At 49.5% G+C, this 19,068-nt stretch overlaps 1 protein-coding gene across 1 annotated transcript; it reads right to left on the bottom strand.

Moving 5' to 3' along the window:
- Nucleotides 1-195: 195 nt before the first annotated feature.
- Apcdd1l (APC down-regulated 1 like) lies at nucleotides 196-17,704 on the bottom strand. The gene is given in 7 exon segments (XM_027419815.1): nucleotides 196-380; nucleotides 5,857-5,983; nucleotides 14,374-14,431; nucleotides 14,433-14,583; nucleotides 14,586-14,825; nucleotides 14,828-14,923; nucleotides 17,641-17,704. Coding segments are annotated over 7 exon segments (921 nt in total).
- Nucleotides 17,705-19,068: the final 1,364 nt, after the last annotated feature.

Here is a 19,068-nt window from a genome sequence, read left to right as displayed (position 1 = left end):
ATAGCCATTATCCAACTTGCCACAGATAATATTTGCAGTTATGATGCCTTGGAATGTTGCCACAGTGTGGATTACACTGATGAAAAGGTGTCACTGGGAAGCAGCACAGCCGTGCAGCAGCAAGTGCTGCTTTGGTGGTGTAAATGCTCACGTTTATTTTGAGCCAGGAAGCACTGATCCCCTAACAATGCCCTATTACAGTTGCTGTATTGCAGGAGGGGCTGATGCAGGCTTAATCATCTCGCTAATGGATGTGGGTGTAGACTGGATGCTCTGCCCTGCATACCGCCTGCATCCTGATGAGCCTCGGGAGCTGGCAGGGCCATTGCACGGTGGGGCTGCAGCCACAGTTCCGTTGCCCTGACGCTCAAAAGCCACGTCTGGCCGAAATAAAACAGATTACATGCTACTTTCCGTCTCCCTTCAGAAAACACCAACTCCGGGAGACAAATCAGATCTTTTAACACAATCTCATTAAGGCCCCTTGCTAACAAGAATGCAGAGCTTACACGGCTTACCAAGATGATGGATTAGCACACACACTCCGCACATCGACTCACCAGCTCCTGCTTTAAAACAACAAGGCCTCCGTCTTCTTTATGGACGGCCGCCTGCATTCCCATCTCTTTGCTTTTTAGAAGTAAACTAAATTCAGCCGCTAGCCTGTTAGTGCAGCATTTATTTTATTTTATTTTTAGAAAAAAGCCTTTTCCCATTGAGTCTCTTACATGCCTTCAAAGGTCGGAATTTATTGTCTGTGATACTGAAACCATGTGCACAAAACTGTCTTCTTTCATGATCCGTGTAGCAGATGTTTCTAAAGTGCACTCTCTCTTTTCTGCACCGGGTGAGGTGCTGGGGAACTGATCTGCAGCAATTGTTTGGCTGTGTTTCACTGCTAAGGGTGGTGGTCTACGCTCTTATGTAGAAAAATGCAAAATGCAACGAGCCTCGTTTCTGTGGCTGGCGTTTCTTTTGTTGTTGTTGTTACGTTTTGCTTTTTAAATGAAATGTATGAACTGCTGCATTTGGAACTTACTGTAACAAACACAAGGTAATGTTCCCATCACCGCCCTCCCCATCTGAGAAACGGCCACTACAATGCATGTCGTTCCCGTCTGGCCTCATGTTCTCTCTCATCTCAAAGATCTCTGCAGCCTGCAATTGTGTGTGCTCATTCCTACCCCAGTGTATGTCAACATGTTGGGGTCTGAGTATTTTGAGAGATGTTTCAGAATGTTGTTGTTTTCATGATCTCTCCTTTGTGCATTTAAGCTGTATTTCCTATTCTGATGTGGAACTCATTTACAGAGTCGGAGCAGGAAAGGACTCTTGGTCGTCATGCACTTTGGTTATCTGACGTGTGATAAATCCATGGTTTTACGGTTGACTTTACTTTTCCCAGAGGGAAGGAAACATATTTCTGCAGTGTCCAGACTGAAAGAGCCGTTCACAGCGAGTTTTCACGTGTTCTGTGTTGGTCTGATGAAACCTGTCCTGCTGGGGTATAAACTTTCATGTGAGCTGTCTCCATAGAACGTTCAATAAATTCTGTGCACTGAATATATTTAAAGGATGCTTCTGTGTAAAATTACTTTGAATGGATGGCTTGAGAGTGTTTGGTGCATTGTGGAGAATGTACCAAGAACCATTGCTCTGCACCCTGTTCTGCTTAGTGGGAGGAAATTGGATTAAATGAAAATCTGCGTCTTCCAGCCAGGAACCAGATTTAAAGATGAGTTAGGTCAACGTCCTCATTTTGCTACTGAGGAACTTTCATCCGGGAGCAGAGGGGTTGGGAGGTGGGGCCCTCTGCATTCTCAGGGTTTCCTGTTGCCGAGGCCAGCGTCACTGGTCTGCGGCGTGCCTGTACCAGTGTAGATGAGCTGGCCTGTCTTTTAAGTCCTGATACACAGTTCCTTGGCTCACAGTGTCATGGAAGAGCTTTCACCAAGACAGTCTCAGCCTCTTGGAAAAGTAGCACAGGCAAAAGCTAAGCCATCACACCGCACCTGAGGATGCCTAGCCAAGGCAGTTCACTCCTTCCTCTGGAGACAGTATGAATTTTTTCACCTGCCCTGCCATGTAGCTGGCCTCTTGGAAATGTATCTTGGAGGCCATTTTGTGTCAGTGCACACAGCGATGCTGTCATTACTCAGTACTTTGCCTCGGTCTAAGGCACCCAGAGCTCAGCCAGCTGAGGTGTCTTGAAGCAGTTTCTGCCCTTATCACCACACACATATGTGCAAATGAGCCCTGATATCATGGGGTCAGCCCCTAGCAGGTAAAAATGGACAAGGGAAGTCTGCATTTTGAAGTTGGGCCCCACTGCTTCCAGGAAGGCACTGCTGCTGTCTCCGGCTGTCAGAACCAGCAGTGGCTGGTTCTCACCAATCAGGCACATACGCTGCCGTCAAGACACACACGTGCGTGCAGATGAGGACACAGGTTCACACAGTCGTGCATACGACTCACTGTACACATGTGTTTGGGTTTCTTTTGCCTGCGTTAGCCTGGGTTCCCTACATGCAAGCGCATGAAGACTAGCCGTGAAGCCAGGTTGAGGGTAGGGGAACAGACACTGTCTATACAAGCAGTTTGTGACTGCAGAAAGAGGTGTTCATTATTCTCACAGGAAGACTGCAGCCCAGGGCATAGGAGTGAGTGAGAGTGTGAGTGTGAGTGAGTGTGTGTGTCTGTGTGTGTGTGTGTGTGTGTGTGTGTGTGTGTGTGTGTGTGTGTGTATCTGCCTGTACCTACAACTTGGTGACTGCATCAGTCCAAACCTGTGTGTGTTCCTGTGTCATTTCGGGTCTTTTTCCCCACAGTGTTCGGTAAGATTGGAAACTGACCCCTGGTGGGGTCCTGACAGGATAGGAGCTGGGGAGAACAGCTATCCTGCATGAGCCACCACCCCGACTCTCAGGATCTTTTGTTGGTGCTGTAGATGAAGCTGCTGCCCTCAGACTCACTGGGCACTGCCTCTAATGGGAGTGAGGTGCCATCAGACACAGAAAACACAGAATTGCACTTACCATCCAGGCTTTCTTTTTTCAAGTAGAACTTCTCTTTCTGTTTTTCTCAGCGATGTTTGACCACTAAAATCACTTCAAAGAAGAAAAGACAGAGGAAACATTTGGAGAAACATAAAGTCCGTGTTACGGGCTTTTGAAAAATGGCCCTTTCTACTGCTTCAAAACCTTACAAATGTGCAGGAAGCTTTTCACAGCCAAGCCCCACTGTCTTCACCCCTCCCTGACGTCAGGTGGCTGCTCCTAAGGGTGGCTCCTGACCACAGGAAATATTTTCCAATAGTAATGATAAAACCATCCACCAATATGGAGCCAGTCAACCTGTGAGGAAGGGCTGGTGGCCAGGGCCAGGTCCCTGTCCCTGTCCTTGGCTCTGTCCTTGGCCCATTTTCCCATAAACTCAGGGTGGAGGCTGAGTCCATTTTTCAGGACTCCTCTGCAAACCATGAGTCTATAGTCTGGCTTCCTCCAGAGCACTCGAAATCCCAGAGTCTACCCTTTACACACCTTCAGAAGCCACTGGAACAACATGCACCATGTGTAAGGGTAGACAGGTGGGCATAAAATTGGTTTGGTTTGGTTTCATGCCAAGGCCTTTTGTGTACATAATACAAAAAACTCAAGTTGCCTGATGACCTCACAGTGAAAATGAACAGCCAGTGTCACCCTGGGCTTCCGTGGCCCTCAGGTAGCACTTGCTTCTGGTGTTCCCTCTTTCCAATTCCAAATGACATGCTTGTGAGCATGGCTTTTGAGCCCAGATCTTATCGACCGATTTCCCCCTAGGAAAGATGAGGAGTGAAGGAAGACTCTCAAGCCTGTCCCAAGCACAGTTTTCCTTCCCTTTCACAGAACGAGGTCACAGAGTTGTGCTGTCTGTCCTGTCCCATGACTGAGTGTTGGCAGTTGACAGTACTCTTGACAACCATAACCATCACCATGGTTTTCACTGGAGTCTTTCTGGTTGAGCTTTCACTGTATGATGAGCTCGGCACAAAACCCTGACAGGTAAGTCTCCGCCCTCCAACACATTGATAATTTCCACAGATGTCTTCAGAGGTCCTCGCCCCTCCCCCCTCTCTGTGCTGAGGGTCACACAAGCACTCAATTTGCTGTCCCTGTTAGATCTCCTCTGATCTCTTTTTTTAAGTCTTCATTTCCTCTTTTGGTGGATTTATTTATTTATTTCCTTAGGATATTTCTTTCTTTTTCTTTTTTTAAATCCCTTTATTCTAATGAACTCACAAATGAAAACAGAGGCCAGCAGGGTTAAAGACCCTTCGCATACCTCAGCCCCAACCTCGGGACTTCTCCAGAAACATTTTTACAGTTCAGATGGCCATTCTGAAATCGCAGCTTTCTTAGACAACGCACACATGAATAAATTGAAACTAGAAAAATTAGTCTTATATCCTGTGTCACGACTCGTGTGTTCTTTTGCCTGCGTTCCATCTGTCCTCACCTATTGTTACTCCCTTGGTCTCTTCTCATGCTCCTGTTTGCATATATCCATGTATACAGTTTAGGTTAGGATTTGCATATGAGGGAGAACATTGCATTTCTTTTCTTTCACCTTGCTTAATATGCTTTTCAGGTGCATCCATTTTCCTGCAGATTTCACAGTTTCATTTTTTGTTACAGCTGAGTATTGTATATGGACATCATGTTTTTCTTATCCATTCATCTGCTAATGGACATCTAAGTTGATTCCATTTCTTTGATATAGCAAATAGAGCAGCAAACACATGGCTGTGCAGATACCCCCATGGTAGGCTATGGAGTTCTTTGTGTAAATGCCAAGGAGTGGGATGGCTAGATCTTCCTTATTTTACTTCTTTTTGAATAAGCACATCCCTTAGCAGGTCTCTGAGAAAGGCATATGCAGAACATAACTTTTCTGAGAAAAGCAACCTGAAACTGCCCTATTCCCCCCCCACCACCACTTGATTAGATAGTTGTACTGGGTATAAAAGACATTCTGAAAGTGCCTGTGAGGACTCTGAAAACACCATTTCATTTCCAGTGGTCCCCTTAAAATTCACTGTCACCCCAAATTCTGGTGTTTATTTCTGGGGTATTTTTCAACTTTAATTTCCAATGTTTTCACTTTTCTTTTTTTGAGACAAGTCTTACTCACTATGCAGCCCTGGTTGACTAGGAACTCTTTATATACACCAAGCTGGTTTCAAACTCACAGAAATCCACCTGCCTCTGTGTCTCCATATTATAATTTTCAAGATTTCTTTCTTTCTTATTTGTGTGTGGCACCTGTTTCCTGAATACACACATGTGTGTATATGCACCATTAGCTATATGCAGATACATTTGGGTTTATAGTGTATTGTGGTATTTGGATGATCTCCAGCTCACTATGAGCCTAAGGTTGGCCTTGAACTCCTGCCTCATCACTGTACTTAGCAGATGTAGTTTTTTTCTCCCACTAGAGACATAATAGTTCTTTGTTACTTTTTTTTTCCTGCTAGAGGAGCTGGGAAAAGGTAGGGTTTAGTCTGCTTTCTGTGGTGCTAAGGATCAAACTTTTTTTTTTTTTTTTGTGGCCTAACAGAGATGTGCAGTATTTAAAAGGTTAACCTCACATCTGCCACCTGGCAGCTCTTGGCCCTGCCTCTGTGGAAGCCAAGGACAGCAGGAGGCTTGCATTCACCATTTAACACGCAGGGTTTTATTCACAGCCCATATTTTTTTCCAGCATGATACTCTGCTCCTGGCTGTCAGTGAATCCAAAAATCCCTGGGCTGAACTTTCAGTTCTTTTCTGGGTCAGGGAGTGGCTTGAGTGGTTACAGCCCCTTTTACAAACTCACAAGCACTGCGGGAGATGCCCTGTGTCCAGCCCTTCTGCGCTGTTGTCTTCTGAGCTGACCAGATGGCCTGTTCTCGAAGCCCAGACCTGTGGCACACGAGCTTGCTTCTGAGCCTCACCCTGACCACCTAGTGTGGCGATAAGAGATTGAAGTGAAAATGTCCTACTCTCAGGCCTACTGTCTACCACAGGCTCTGTCTTACTCCCACCTTGCTGGCCACATTCTCCTCTCCTTTTCTAGTTAGCCATGAGACTCTGTCCCTTTTAATTATTTCCCCATAATTTATCAGAATTTCTGAAAGAAGTGGAGGGAAAGGAACATAGCTGTGACTCTCTTCAGCTCAGAGTCGGAGAGCCAGCCCTTCCTCCTCAGGCACTTGACATTTCTTTACAAAAGCAGCATAATTAGTTTTAACAGATGAGGCAACCACCTCCGCTTGTTACCTTTTTTCTTCATCTAAGACATTAAAGAGACACCGCATATATAGGACTAAGAGGTATCCGTTACTAAATGCCGCTAGGAAGAGCAGCAACACTGGGAGGAGACCCTCCTCAATGAGTCTGTGCATAGTGGCTGCTCTCCAGGGCATAAGCTCAGGGTAGATGGCCCAGAGTCCTCCACCAGTCACCACCATTGAGAAGCGGTAGGGTGGGGTTTCAGGGCGGGGGCTGGAGGTGTGGCTTATGACTCCTCCTTGGCGCTCAGGGCCTTTCTCTCAGTACCCTTGGTTTCTGTAGTATGAGAAGAAGTTTGATGTGTCTGGGACAGTGCCAGGCCCTGTGACCTGTTCAGAGGCAGAAGTTATTCTTGATGCCATAGAAACAACGGAGAAAGCATAGTGTCCTGCAGCTCCCATGTCTGGGGTTTGGCTCTGCCCATCTTACTAGGAAAAGCAGTGGCATGTGTGGCTTGAAGGCAGCATGGGGGGGGGGGAGCGTAGTTGACACTTAATGGCTGCATTCTGAACACCCACCACCACCACCACCACCATCACCACCACCAAACATTTATCCACTCAGCCAGTGTTTACTGCACTCCCACTGGGCCAGGTGACACTGCACACTGGAGGCGCAGCAGGGACCCTGACAGGAGACCTGCTGTTCTGAAGCTGGGTCTAAAGAGGGTGGCGAATAAACAGGATGTTGCTGATAAATGGGTGATGAAGATGGGGGCCGGGGGTGTCCCACTGGGCAGAGGCGAGGGGAGACAGGAGTGGGCTGTGTGCGCACTGACTCTGGGGAAGTAGCGATGACCACAGAGTAGCTAGCAGGGAGGAGATGCCTGCCTGGACATTAAGAGAGCTCTCCAGCGTGGCCAGATGATTTCTGGTCTCTGCAAGTGGGTGACCAGCTCTGAGCCGATAGGGAGGTGGACAGTTGCTGCTCAAATCCCACCTCTGTAAGTGGGAACAACTCCCCCTCCCCTTTCAGTGACACTAATGGCTGTGCACCGGCCCCTGCCAGGGCCCTAATGCAACCCCACCTGCGTCAGAGGCTCCAGCCAACGCCTGAGTCACCCTAGCTCCCAGGAGAGGACACACTGAGAGAGCGGCCCACGTCACCAGCACAGGCTGCTTCTCAGCTCGGTGGTACCGCTGGGAGATTAAACACATTCGCTTAGAGAAAAGCAAAGAAATAACTTCTGATAAGCAGTGCCTGGTAGTTAATGGGCCTCCGAGAGCTGTGTACAATTTAAACTTTTTATTAAAAAGAAAAAAAAAAGCTCCTTTGCTCTCCTGGGACTTGCACTGTGAAATTATCAACCGCACGGGCTTTGCCCCCTTTCAACGTGACTGCACATACAGTGAGAGCATTAATTTTGTTTTGTTTTGCTCACAGCCAAGAGTAGGCTCTGCCCTTCTGCCAAGGAGAGCACTCTTGGGTTTCTAGAAGGGTGGACGGGTCTGGGGGTTCTGAGGCCCTGGCCTCTGCCTAACCCTCCTCTCCTCACTGAAAGGGACCTAGCTCAGCCCAGCCAAAGCACCTCTCTGACTCAGCATACCTAACCAAGGTGGCCCACGACTTGCTGAGCAGTTCCAAATGACCTTCCTTGTTGCAGCAATGAGCCACCCCCGCCCCTGCAATACTCCCTTCAGAAAACCCTGATCTCCCATTTGGATCCAAGGCTTCGTTGACTGTGTGACCTCATGCCAGCCCCCGTCCTCCCCACCCCCCGTGCCTCCATGTCTCCATGTAGAAGATACAGAGGATCAACTCATCTTTGAATCTCTGATTCAGTCTTCCCCCACCCAGGGATGACACACGTGGCCTGTGGCTTTCACCAAGCTCTGTGCCCTTGAGAGTCATCCATATGCTGAGGCCCTGAGGCCCTTCCACCAGGTACTCTGAGCCCATGGGGAAGATGTAGAGATGGCCCTGTCACTTCCCTGGGAGCTTACATTCTCTAGGGGAGCCAGGAGATAAATATGAACAAAGCGAAGGTCTTTCAAACATTGGTCACCATGCCACAATGGCGGGTGGAAGAGAGAAGACTGATGCTTTGGGGACAGTGCCAGTGGTGGGCCTTCCTGGGGGTGTGATGCTCAGTCTGAGATTTGAATGACAAGGCAAGCATTGTGTCTTCCCTGGTCTGGGGGAGGACATGTGGCAAAGGTCCCCAGACAGACTCGTTCAGTATGATCAAGAACCAGAAAGGCAGGTGTGCCCAGGGTGTTGCAGACCCCAGTAAACCAGAGCTGGGGTGTTCTGAGCACAGTGGGTGAAATGGAGGGCCGGGGTGGGGGGCAGGGCCTCTGGAGGGTGCATAAGGCTGGGTTTTACCTCTCTGCATTATTCTCCTCACATGTGTCTTGTCTTTGGAACTATAATCCCGCTGGTTGATTTTAATAACCAATAAGAACATTTTTCAGGCTGTTTAACTTTATTAAAAGATTTAAATTTGATTATGAACATTGGCATGGCTGCTCCCAGCCTCAGATATAAGGCTTGCTCAGCCATGGCTGTGTTCTCGACACCTACTGTCATCCCCACTGCCATGTAGTCCAAGACTGTAAATAATCTAATTATTTCTTGTACTTTGGTAAACATGCCAGGAACACTCGTAGCTGTCTGAGACCCACAGAGAATATTAACTTGGTGCTTTTTTTTTTTTTTGAGAAGAATGGATAATAAGTTAGAGCAATCTCCTTGGACTGATTGAACCCCACACAGTCTCAGGGAGGCCAAGGGCTTTCCTCTGTATGCATCATTAGCCTCATATAGGATTGTTCAAGATCTGTGATAAGAGCCGCGGTGGCAGGAGGAGGAAGGAGCTGGGAACAAGTTGCTCACAGTCCTGAAAACCCTTGAGCCCATCAGGACACCAGTTAATCTCTCAGTGTGCAGATGAGGCCCTAGGCCTATGAGCAGGGTCCCCATCGTGAAAACAGCCCCCCTGAGCAGACAAGAACTCAACATATTAGCGTCACAGTGTGGGGACTTGGAGAGGCCAGGCTTTCTGGGTCCTGCCCCCAGATGCTTCTCTGCAGCCTGGTGGCCCAGGCCTCCCCATCCCCTTCTGTTGAGAGCAGTGAATTCTGGAAGAATATTCAGGGCTAATTACAGAGCACATCGAGCCGCAGCTATCATTAGTATTAATTAGTTTCCAAAGGCAGAAATGCTCTTTCCTCCATGGACCTCGCCCCGCTTGGCTAGCCCTAAGCTTGCGGGCGCTATGCGTGGGCACGGGAGACTTAGAGGCCGCAGCTTGTGTGGGGGGCAAGGCCAAGGTCTCAGCTCAGATCAAGCCTTCTTTTCGTGCTCTGTGGCCCTGGAGGACCGGATTTATCCGTGTGCGCTGTTGCCAGCTTGAGGTCTGACTCACAGAAGCAGATGCCCAAAGATGCCAACAGGCAGAACTCAAGAAAGCCGACTGCCCCCAGAGAGACAAGCCCTCTGCCAGAGAGCTGAGAGTACTGAAAGCCCAAGCGGCATCTTTAATTCATGCCCTGGCTGAGTTTGTATTGCTAAATTCAAATTAATGATCTCTACACCACAACCCAGAACCTGGCCAAACGGCAGGAAGCACCCTTGGGCACCGTCGGAGCAGGTCCTCTCAGTCTCCATACCCCAGGCAAGGAAGGGCGAGTAGACTCACACCGACCACAGCGACAGAATTTAAACTAGCAGTATGCTTTTAGAAACACAACACGTTTTGTGGCCACATCCAGGCCCGTGGTCTGGGACCCCTGGCATTGCAGTACTGTTGAGCCCTGTGGGATACTGGCTGAACTAGAGGTGGCAGGGCCATCTATCCATCCAAGACAGCGGTGGAGAAGGGCTGTTCTTTCACCACAGTGGTACGATAGCACAGAGTTTCGGGGACATCTGCAGGGCTACACAGTGCCCAAGGGGCCACCTGGAAGTCAAAGACTGATGTCACAGCCACTCAAAGGGGGCCAGTCCTCGAGCCAGGAGTAGTATGGGGAGAGGAGTGATGGGTAGACAGGGGGCCCATCCAATGGGGGGATTCTGCATTGGAGGCTTGTGCTCCTGGCTCTCCTTCTACAACTCTGAAGTGCTGGGATCATGAGCACGCACCATCCCGCCCAGCCTCCAGCACTAATTATAACAGACAAGACCAGCTGCCCTGGAGTCTCGGGGCTTGCAGGACCCCTCTGCTGCCCCAGGGTGTGAACTGGTTTCTTCTGGCTTTGGATTACTTGAAATCATCTCAGGTTTGACTTTGCTAAGGTGAGTAAAACCCAACAATAGGAAACATACATGGAATCTAATTGGTCTACATTTCATAGTGAAAACATCTAGTAGAGGTCAGAAAGGAGCTAGACACAGACTCCCATCCCCTCCTCCTTCCCTCTTCCCTTCCCTAACCCTTCTCTTCCTTTCCTTAAAGGGAGTTGCTGCCACCACACAGAGCCTTCTTCTCAGCAAACGTGATGGCCTTGGAATGGCCACGGCTCAGCACTGACTGAGAGCCAGCAGACAACCCTGTTCCCGCTATTCCTGAGGGAAACTTGGGGACCAAGGCCCAAGCAGAAAAGGCAGTGGGAGAGGGGCATTTTTTTCTTTTGTTTGGATTGTCACACTTTCAAAGCTCTTACTATTAATATTTATTCCTGTGAGGAAGCTGAACTTCTATTTCTATAACACATGACCCTATATCATGTTTTATTTCTGGATATTATTTTTGTGATCATTATTATTTTTGAGAGAGAGAGTCGTGCTGTATAGCCAAGGCTGGGTTCAAACTCCAGGCAATCTATTTTGTTCCAGCTTCCAAAGAGCTCAGATAACAGGCAAGCACTATGATGCCTTGCTGTTTGGGGATTCTGAGCTGGAGTACTGGAAGGCACTTTGAAACACCGGTAAATGGCGGCAGACTTGTTTGTGATGGAGGAAGCAATGGCAGTTAGCTAGAGTGTCAGTAATTGGGAGGCCGGCTGATAAGAGTCCCCTCTAATTTAGGCCTTTTAACTCACATTCTGAACTATGCTCACACTAATGTGTATTGACAGGACCAAATGCACAGCATTGAAATAGTCCCAGAGTGGCTCTTTCCTGCCACACACACACAGAGACACTCTCGTGGTCTCATGTGTGTGTGATCCCCTGTGCACAGGGACATTGCAGGAGCTGGCTTTTCATTTGGGGCAAGTGGTTTGGGGCATAGCAGAGCTTTAAAGATGGTTGAGGGGACAGAAAAGGCATTTCTTACTCAAGGACAGTTCAAGGAGATGACACAAAGCTCCTGTCCCCATTGTCCCATCAAACACCTCCAGAGTGTCCCCAAGAGAGACCAGAGGCCCCTGTGTTAATAGATAAAACCCCTAGACTCACACTTGCCAACTTCATGCTGACGTGAGCCTATTTCACCAAGCCATTTCTTCTATGGCACGTACTAGTTTCTAATTAAGCCCCAGAGGTGATGCCTGCCCAGATGACTGTGGTAGAGAATGCACTGATTGATTAATATTCTATATCCAGGCAATAAATTTGGGGATCAAATTGGTTTTAAATTAACTTCTAAAAATGTTCGTGTTTACCATCTGGTTTGGGTCATGGGCAAGGCTCAGGCCCCGAGAGCAGAAGGTAAGGAACAAGATGCTATTCGGGGATTTGACTGCAGCATTTCCTTCTCTCAAACAACCTTCCTCCTTCTCCCCAAGAGGGGAGTTGCCGAGCAGACCTTTAATTTAATGTCTGTGCATCTGGCACTGGTCTGCAATGACATGTTTCTATGTGTCTTGTTTCTCAATCACTTTTCCAGCCTGCGTAGGCCACCAGAGCTGGCCCGGTGGCAGGAAGGGAAGGAATAGTGGCCCCTGAGTTCTGCCCAGAAGAGAGGATGCTGTGAGCTCTCATGGTGTCCCTTGGAACAAGGAGGTGGGGGCTGTAATCCACTCACCATGTATGCCTTCCTCAGGGTTATGTCCTGAGCATCATTGACAGTCATCAAAGGGATTGATTTTGAGGTCATTTAAAAAGAACCCTGAGAGGCATGGTGGTGCACACTTTAGTCCCAGAACTCAGGAGGCAGAGGCAGGTGGATCTCTGTGAGTTCAAGGCCAGCCTGGTCTACAAGAGTGAGTTCCAGGACAGCCAAGGCTACACAGAGATACTGTGTCTTGAAAATCAAAAAAAAAAAAAAAAAGAAAGAAAAAGAAAAAAAGGAAGAAAGGAAGGAAGGAAGGAAGGGAGAGAGAGAGAGAGAGAGAGAGAGAGAGAGAGAGAGAGAGAGAGAGAGAGAGAGGAAGAAGGAAAGAGGAAAGAAAGAAGACCCTTCTTAGGAGAACCTTGGCATGTTCCTTCTCTGCCTCCCAGATCCTGGGTTTTGGGGGCAGTTGAAAGTGTAAGGTAGGCAGATGGGTGTGGTCTATCTTTTATCACCAGTGTCCACCCCTTGGGATTTTGGGAAGCAGTTGCTACCAGAGATCAGAAGCTGCCCCATTCTGCTTTGCTTGAGTATACAGTACACAGTAGGCACTCAATATATGCTGTGTGACAGGAAGATGGCCCAAGGTTCAAATAGCACTTGATAAAGATGGTAGAACTTATTCCTTCATCTCTCAATATGCCTTTGTTCCTTGTTGTTCTGTTGGTTTTTGAGACTGGCCTTAAACTCAAAATAATTCCCCTGCCTCTGCCTCCAAAGTGCTAGAGTTACCTATGCCAGCTACTATGCTCAGCTTGATTTTCAGGACATATATATGGGGTTCACTGGTCAGAAGTTCCTAATCCAGAGTCCTAACCCACTTTTTCATCTCCATTTACAATAAGCAGCAAGTGCCAGCATCATTGTTCCTGTGTGTCACCCCTGTCCCACTGTCAGTGTCCTAGACACTGGGAACATTGTTTGCACTTACCACTGCTTGGACTTGAGGGTGAAGAAAGAGTTCCTATTCTCAGCCATGTCTTGCACAGCTTCACATTTGCAGGCTGCGCTAGTGGGGTTGGCTTCCACTTGAAGCCAATGCCTTTTGTGCCTTCAATTTTTTTCTCAACATTTTTCTGAGGAGGTTTGCTCATGCATGACCAGCTATCAGACCTGGCCTCAGCACCAAAGTCTACCAACCCCACCCTTTCATAGTGTAGGGACAGTAGTGTCCTTCTTCCTTTACAGTTAAGGTTGTGTGGCTTCCATGAGGGTCACTTTGAAGTCTCATGGAGGGGCAGTTCACTGTAGCTAGGGCCTCCTTACTCTGGGGAAACAGCTCATAGACCACCAGGGCACATGTTAGAGATGAGGAGCGCAGGCCTCACCCTGGACCCACATGTTCACAGAGGCTCAGGCCCTAACCCAGAGTCCTTTGTTTCCACTAAGCTTTAAGTAGGCAGAGTTAGGACTCACATCCCAGCGCCACCTTGGTTCATTATCCCAGCTCCATAGTGTTCATGGAGTTTGATGCAGTACATTATAATATCAGCATGTGTGCACATGTGCATCGGTGGTTTGTTCCCTGGTCACCAGGGACCCCTGGGGCTCCTGAAGGAGGTCATTAAGGGAGGTACTGCAGCCCTAGCAGACTGTTCCCTTTGCATGTGCCAACATTATGCTGATTTTAGCTAGATGCCAGACCCCAGGTTGGGTGATGCCAAAAACCTTCCCTGATGGAGTACTTGGTGCCCAACTCAGGAGGTAACAGGCAAGCTTCCTAACAGCCTTGTCTGTTGGGTGTTGGAAAATGTGTAGAGTGGGGAATAGAGAGACCAGGTAAACAAGAACCAAGGACGGGGAAACCAGCTGGAGCCATTGTGCCTTTCAGGGACAGGTATGGGGTCTTGCAAGAATCATGAAGACCAAATCTAGAGAATGCATGCTGAGAATGACTTGGCTGGGGAGGGTGAGCTATGTCATTCTCTACAGAATGCCGTCTAGCCTTGCAAAAGCTGAGAGAAGATGGCACAAGCAGAAGTAATAGAGTATGTGCTAATAGCCTGAGGTTAGCTGGCCAGAGCTGAAGGCAGTGAGAAGGGCAGGGCAGAGACCCTTAGCAGGACCAGATTCAAAAGGACCTGCTGGGCTGGACACCAGAACATGCCCAGTGGGGCCCACACTTACCAGAACACTTTGCAGGGGTCACTGGGAGCCAGTGGGGCGGTAGTGCTGCCTCTGCCCAGTCAGTGTGGATATCCCCAAGGAACAAATCCTTGGCTAGATGGGACACCACCCCATGCTGCTGTTGCATGTGACCCTGAAGGCACAGAAGACTGAGTTCATGTGTGTTGAAGCCCAGTGCTGCCATGCAATCACTTGGTACCTGGGAGCTGGCTCATACAATGTCCCCAGCAGCCAGGCCCGGTCTAGGGGCAGCCATCCTGTACAGTGCTGGCCAGCCTGAGTCTGGTTGAGGCACCTGGCAATGTCAAGCAGGGCATGGTGACTGTAGAAGACTATGTCCATCTTACAAAGATGGTAGTTGGCCTCTGTGGCACCCCTGGAGGTGACCCAGGAGGCCCAACACAGACAGATTTTGCCCTTGATAAGCAGTGCGTAGTCAGGCTCCTGGCAGGAGGATCCCTGTAGTAGAACTGGTAGGCTTGGAAGAGATGGTTGGAGTAGACGGTGTAGGAGCAGGTGAGGAATTCTGGTCCCAGAAGTACCTCACAGCTGCTGAGAGAAGGGTTTTGAAGAGGAGAAGTGAAAACCTACCTGGGTGTCTCCTTCCCTCTGGGCTGGGCTCCCATGTCTCCAGCCTCCTTCACTTAGGCCAGCTGGGGGGCATTCTCAATCTTTTGATCTTCAGAAAAGCTCTCCTGTTCTCTTTTGGTCAACCCCATGGTCCTAACTGGGATTGTTGTCACCATCTACCTCTCAATGTATTCCTTAGCTTCCAAGGAACCCTGGCCTCTTCCCCCACTGAGTTCTAGGGCCCTATTGTTCTGTCCTGGACTTCCTGCTGAATGAACGGGGGTAGAAGAAGTAGAGCAGACGGACATCTCTCAAGTGTCTCCCCTTCAGTGACCTGCTTTCTTTCCCTGGTTTATTCACAAAATAGCAAGCTGTTTCCGGAAAGGGGTTGGACAACACATACTTTGTGGTTGAAGGCTGATAGGGGTTCTGTTGCATTGCCATGGGGGAAGATGACTGCTCCCAAGCCAGACTGGGAAGATAGGTTGGTGGGTACGTGTGAAGGAGGCTGGAGACATGGGAGCCCAGCCCAGAGGGAAGGAGACGCCCAGGTAGGTTTTCACTTCTCTGTTCAAAACCCTTCACCCAGCAGCTGTGAGATACTTCTGGGACCAGAATTCCTCACCTGCTCCTACACCGTCTACACAAGCATGATACCCTCTGAGTTTGATCTCCAGTATTCAAACAGTAACAAGCAATTGTGGTATGTGCCTGTAATCCTATCTCTGGGGAGGTAGAGACAGGAACATCTTTAAGGACTGATGAAGATTCTTAGGTCCCTGTGAGAGACTCTACCTAAAAAAAAATAAGGTGGAGAACAATTGAGGAACTGAGGAAGACACCCACATCTACCTCTGTGCGCGCGCGCGCACACACACACACACGCACGCACACGCACACGCACACGCACACGCACACAGAGTCAGCTGACCTGGCCCTCCAGGATGTAGTCTGTTAGCAACGTAAACAGGTCCAGGGCATGTCCAGAAGGGTAAGGAGTGACTCCTGGCCCCACAGTCATGGGCAAGGGTAGAAGAACGCCCTGGTGGAGGGCTCATTGTGGGGGGGTGGTGGGGGTGCCTCCTCGTTTCCTGGTGCCCACCTGGATTACCACCTTAATGTGTATTTTGTACTTAGGTTGCTGTCATCTGAGCAGAAAGGGCTCCCTTTTTTCCTCCAGGCTCTCTGCTAACATGAAGGAGAAAGCCTTGGCTGAGAGGTAATGAGTCTTAAGCCTCAGCTCCCTTTGCTCCCCGAGAGAACAGACGCTGAGCCTGAGATGGGCCATGAATCTAGAGACAACCCAATTATGTGGTTTTCTTTCACTGAGTCTCCCCACAGTTACTTCTTATTTATGGCGAGTGGCTGTTCTGTGCACAGAGCTGTGTTAGGCGTCTTTAAAAAATAATTATATGACACTATAAATGTGTGCTGTTCACTGTATGCCAATTATACCCCAATAAGGCTGTAAAAATGCATGAATGTGTTTAAGTAAACAAGAGTAAGTTGGTCTGAAGAAAAACAGTAAGTGGCTAACAGGCCAGGCCATGGCTGGAGTGGGGAAGGCAGCATGCACACCAGGGGGCCTCAGACAGTCCTGCAGCACAAATGACTTTCCCTGGGGCATGCACAGTGTCATCTCACTGCCCCAGACTGCTGGCCCTTCTTCTACACTCCTCTCAGAAAGCAACAAGTACAGTGGGAACTTTCTAGGAAGAAAGTTCTAGAAATTTCTTAGAACTGCTCCAGAGTGTTGTTGCTTGAGGTAGGAGCTGCACAGCTCAGCATCCCCCTGTGAGCACTCAGTGGCCCTGCCAGGAGCTGCCTGGGTCCCAGTTGGACTGAATGAGGTAGGGCTGCAGCCCCGGAGCCTGGGAAAAGTGCTAGAGGCAATTTTGAGAGCTTGTGACCTGCCCCTTCCCAGCACCCAAAGCGCTAGCAGATGTTTGGCAGGCAGATTTCTCCATGAGCTCAGGAGGCACATGGAGGACGTACATGGAAAGTTCAGTCCTTGACCCCAGAATGGAATGAGCTGAGGAGGAGACCTGAGGGGATAAGTCAGGGAAGTCTTAACTCTCCCTCAGCTCCCACCCTGGGAGGAAGGGTGACCTGATGCCTGCCACAGATGAGGGGTGCAGATCAGCCCCTGCAGTGAGATGGGCGTGTCTGCAAGGTTAGGAGAACTGGGTGGGACACAGATGGTCTCTGGCCAGCCAGCCAGTTCCTGCCCTCTTTGTACCTTTTGTGCCTTCTGCCTGACTCTTCCTGTAGATCTCAGAATGTCACCATATCCAGGACCCTTCCGGGACATTCGTTGTCACTCTGTGGGTTTTCGCTTTGCAGCTCAGTTTAGTGCCATGCCAAATCTACATTACACACTCCCCTGTTTGCCTGCTCAGCAAATGTCCTGCTGCGTACCCTGCACACTAGCTTGCAAGAGGGAAGCCTGAGTGTCTGCGACGGGTCTCCACATGTGTATCGTTCAGCTTAACCGTGTTGGTTGGATGTGAGGCCTGATGGTTCCCTGCTCCAGATGCCACCTCCAGATGGGAGAAAGCAAGCCCTGAGTTTGGCAGGCAGCCTCTGGCGACTTGGGAGCATTGTCCTAACTTCATTGAGGTCGATGCTGGGACTCAGAGGGAGACATCTCCCAGCCCAGCAATGCATGGTTGGGAGCTTAGGGGAGTCTTACCTATCCAGTGGAGATCCAGGGCCCACTGAGGTGTGGGGGGCAGGACCATAGTGATGGGCATGTTGGCATTGGGGCTCCCAGTGTAGAGAGTCACCTCCTGAAATTTCAGCTGTTTCTATGATGCTAGCTAGCTAGCTGCAGAGGAGAGAGGGACCCAGCCAGAAATCCACAGGCTTCATGCATACTGCCTGACCCACCTGTTCTTCACATTGCAGGGCCTCGGGCAGGCTACACAGGCTCACCTCAGGTTCCAGAGCACCCAGATGCTTGTTGACTGCATACAGCAGGCTTGCCACTGTTCCCTCCTGTGTACATGGGACACATAGCAGAGTCTAGCACACAGCACTCAGCCAGTGTTCACTGAATGCATGGCGGGTACCTAGAGCCTGAGCAGGAGAACAGCCACATAGACCACATCCTGCCCGGCTTTCTTCCCTTAGCCCAGGATAGGCTGGCAAGGGCGTGGGACAGCTCCCTTCAGCTCCCAGCTGCTGCTCAGAATTGAGTAGCAAAAACCTTCAGCTGCTGAGGAATTGTAATCCCCTTAGAGCTATCATCCTACTTAGAAGGACAGCTGACACAGCCCAGATGGCAGGATGCTAGCTAGTGTGAGCAACTTCCAAGCTTTACAGCAGAGACTGTCCTCATAGTGGCTCCTGACCCCGGCTGCTGGCCACTGCATCGGGCTTGCCAACCCAGCCCTTCCCACTGAGCCTGAGGCTGAAGTGGGTCAGGAGGGGCTCAGAGAGCTCTGGCCAGCCAGGGCCTCCAGGGAAGGCTATGGACAGAGTGGAGAAACTCTCCCACGGTATATTCCCATCCCTTCCCCACTGCTGGTGCACAGGTTCCCAGCTGGGCGTGAGGGGAAGCCAGGGGGATCCCATTTTGCCTCTCAGATCTCTATCTGGTTCATACTTAGGCCTCAAACTCTCTTTGTCCAGCTATCTCTCAGGAAAACGTATGTTCCTGGGATTCTGAGTCACCTTCAGGGTCCCTGGGGGCCCTGTGAGTAGATGAGTGGTGTAGCTGGTGATGATTTTGACATCAGTCGAGTAAGGGACCCAGGTGGCAATCTCTGCAGCCACCCTAGGAGCTGGTTGTGGCTTGACAACTCAACTCCGTGGGTTTGTGGCACTTTTGAAGAAGAGCAAGAGCTAGTAGAGCATAGGATGCTGGGATTCCAGCCCAACAGATTGACTATGGCTTGTTTGGGTCATCACTGAGAATACTGGGAACCAATTTGGAGTATAGACAAAGCATAGAACAGAGTATAAGACACACATGAAGAATGACTGAGTGAAGATCTGAGTGTGGCCCTTGGTCCCACCGGTCAATGGACCTGTTGACCATGGCCAGACAAGTAGGAGGAACAAAATTCAACAGCTAACCAGGGAAAGGAGTCTTAACATGGCCACGCTGTCACAGGGCAAGCA

The sequence above is a fragment of the Cricetulus griseus genome, chromosome 6 (genome assembly GCF_003668045.3).
Source record: "Cricetulus griseus strain 17A/GY chromosome 6, alternate assembly CriGri-PICRH-1.0, whole genome shotgun sequence".
NCBI classification, from domain to species: Eukaryota; Metazoa; Chordata; class Mammalia; order Rodentia; family Cricetidae; genus Cricetulus; species Cricetulus griseus.
The sequence above is the reverse complement of the archived record's forward strand: the minus strand, read 5'-3'. Positions and strand labels throughout refer to the sequence as shown.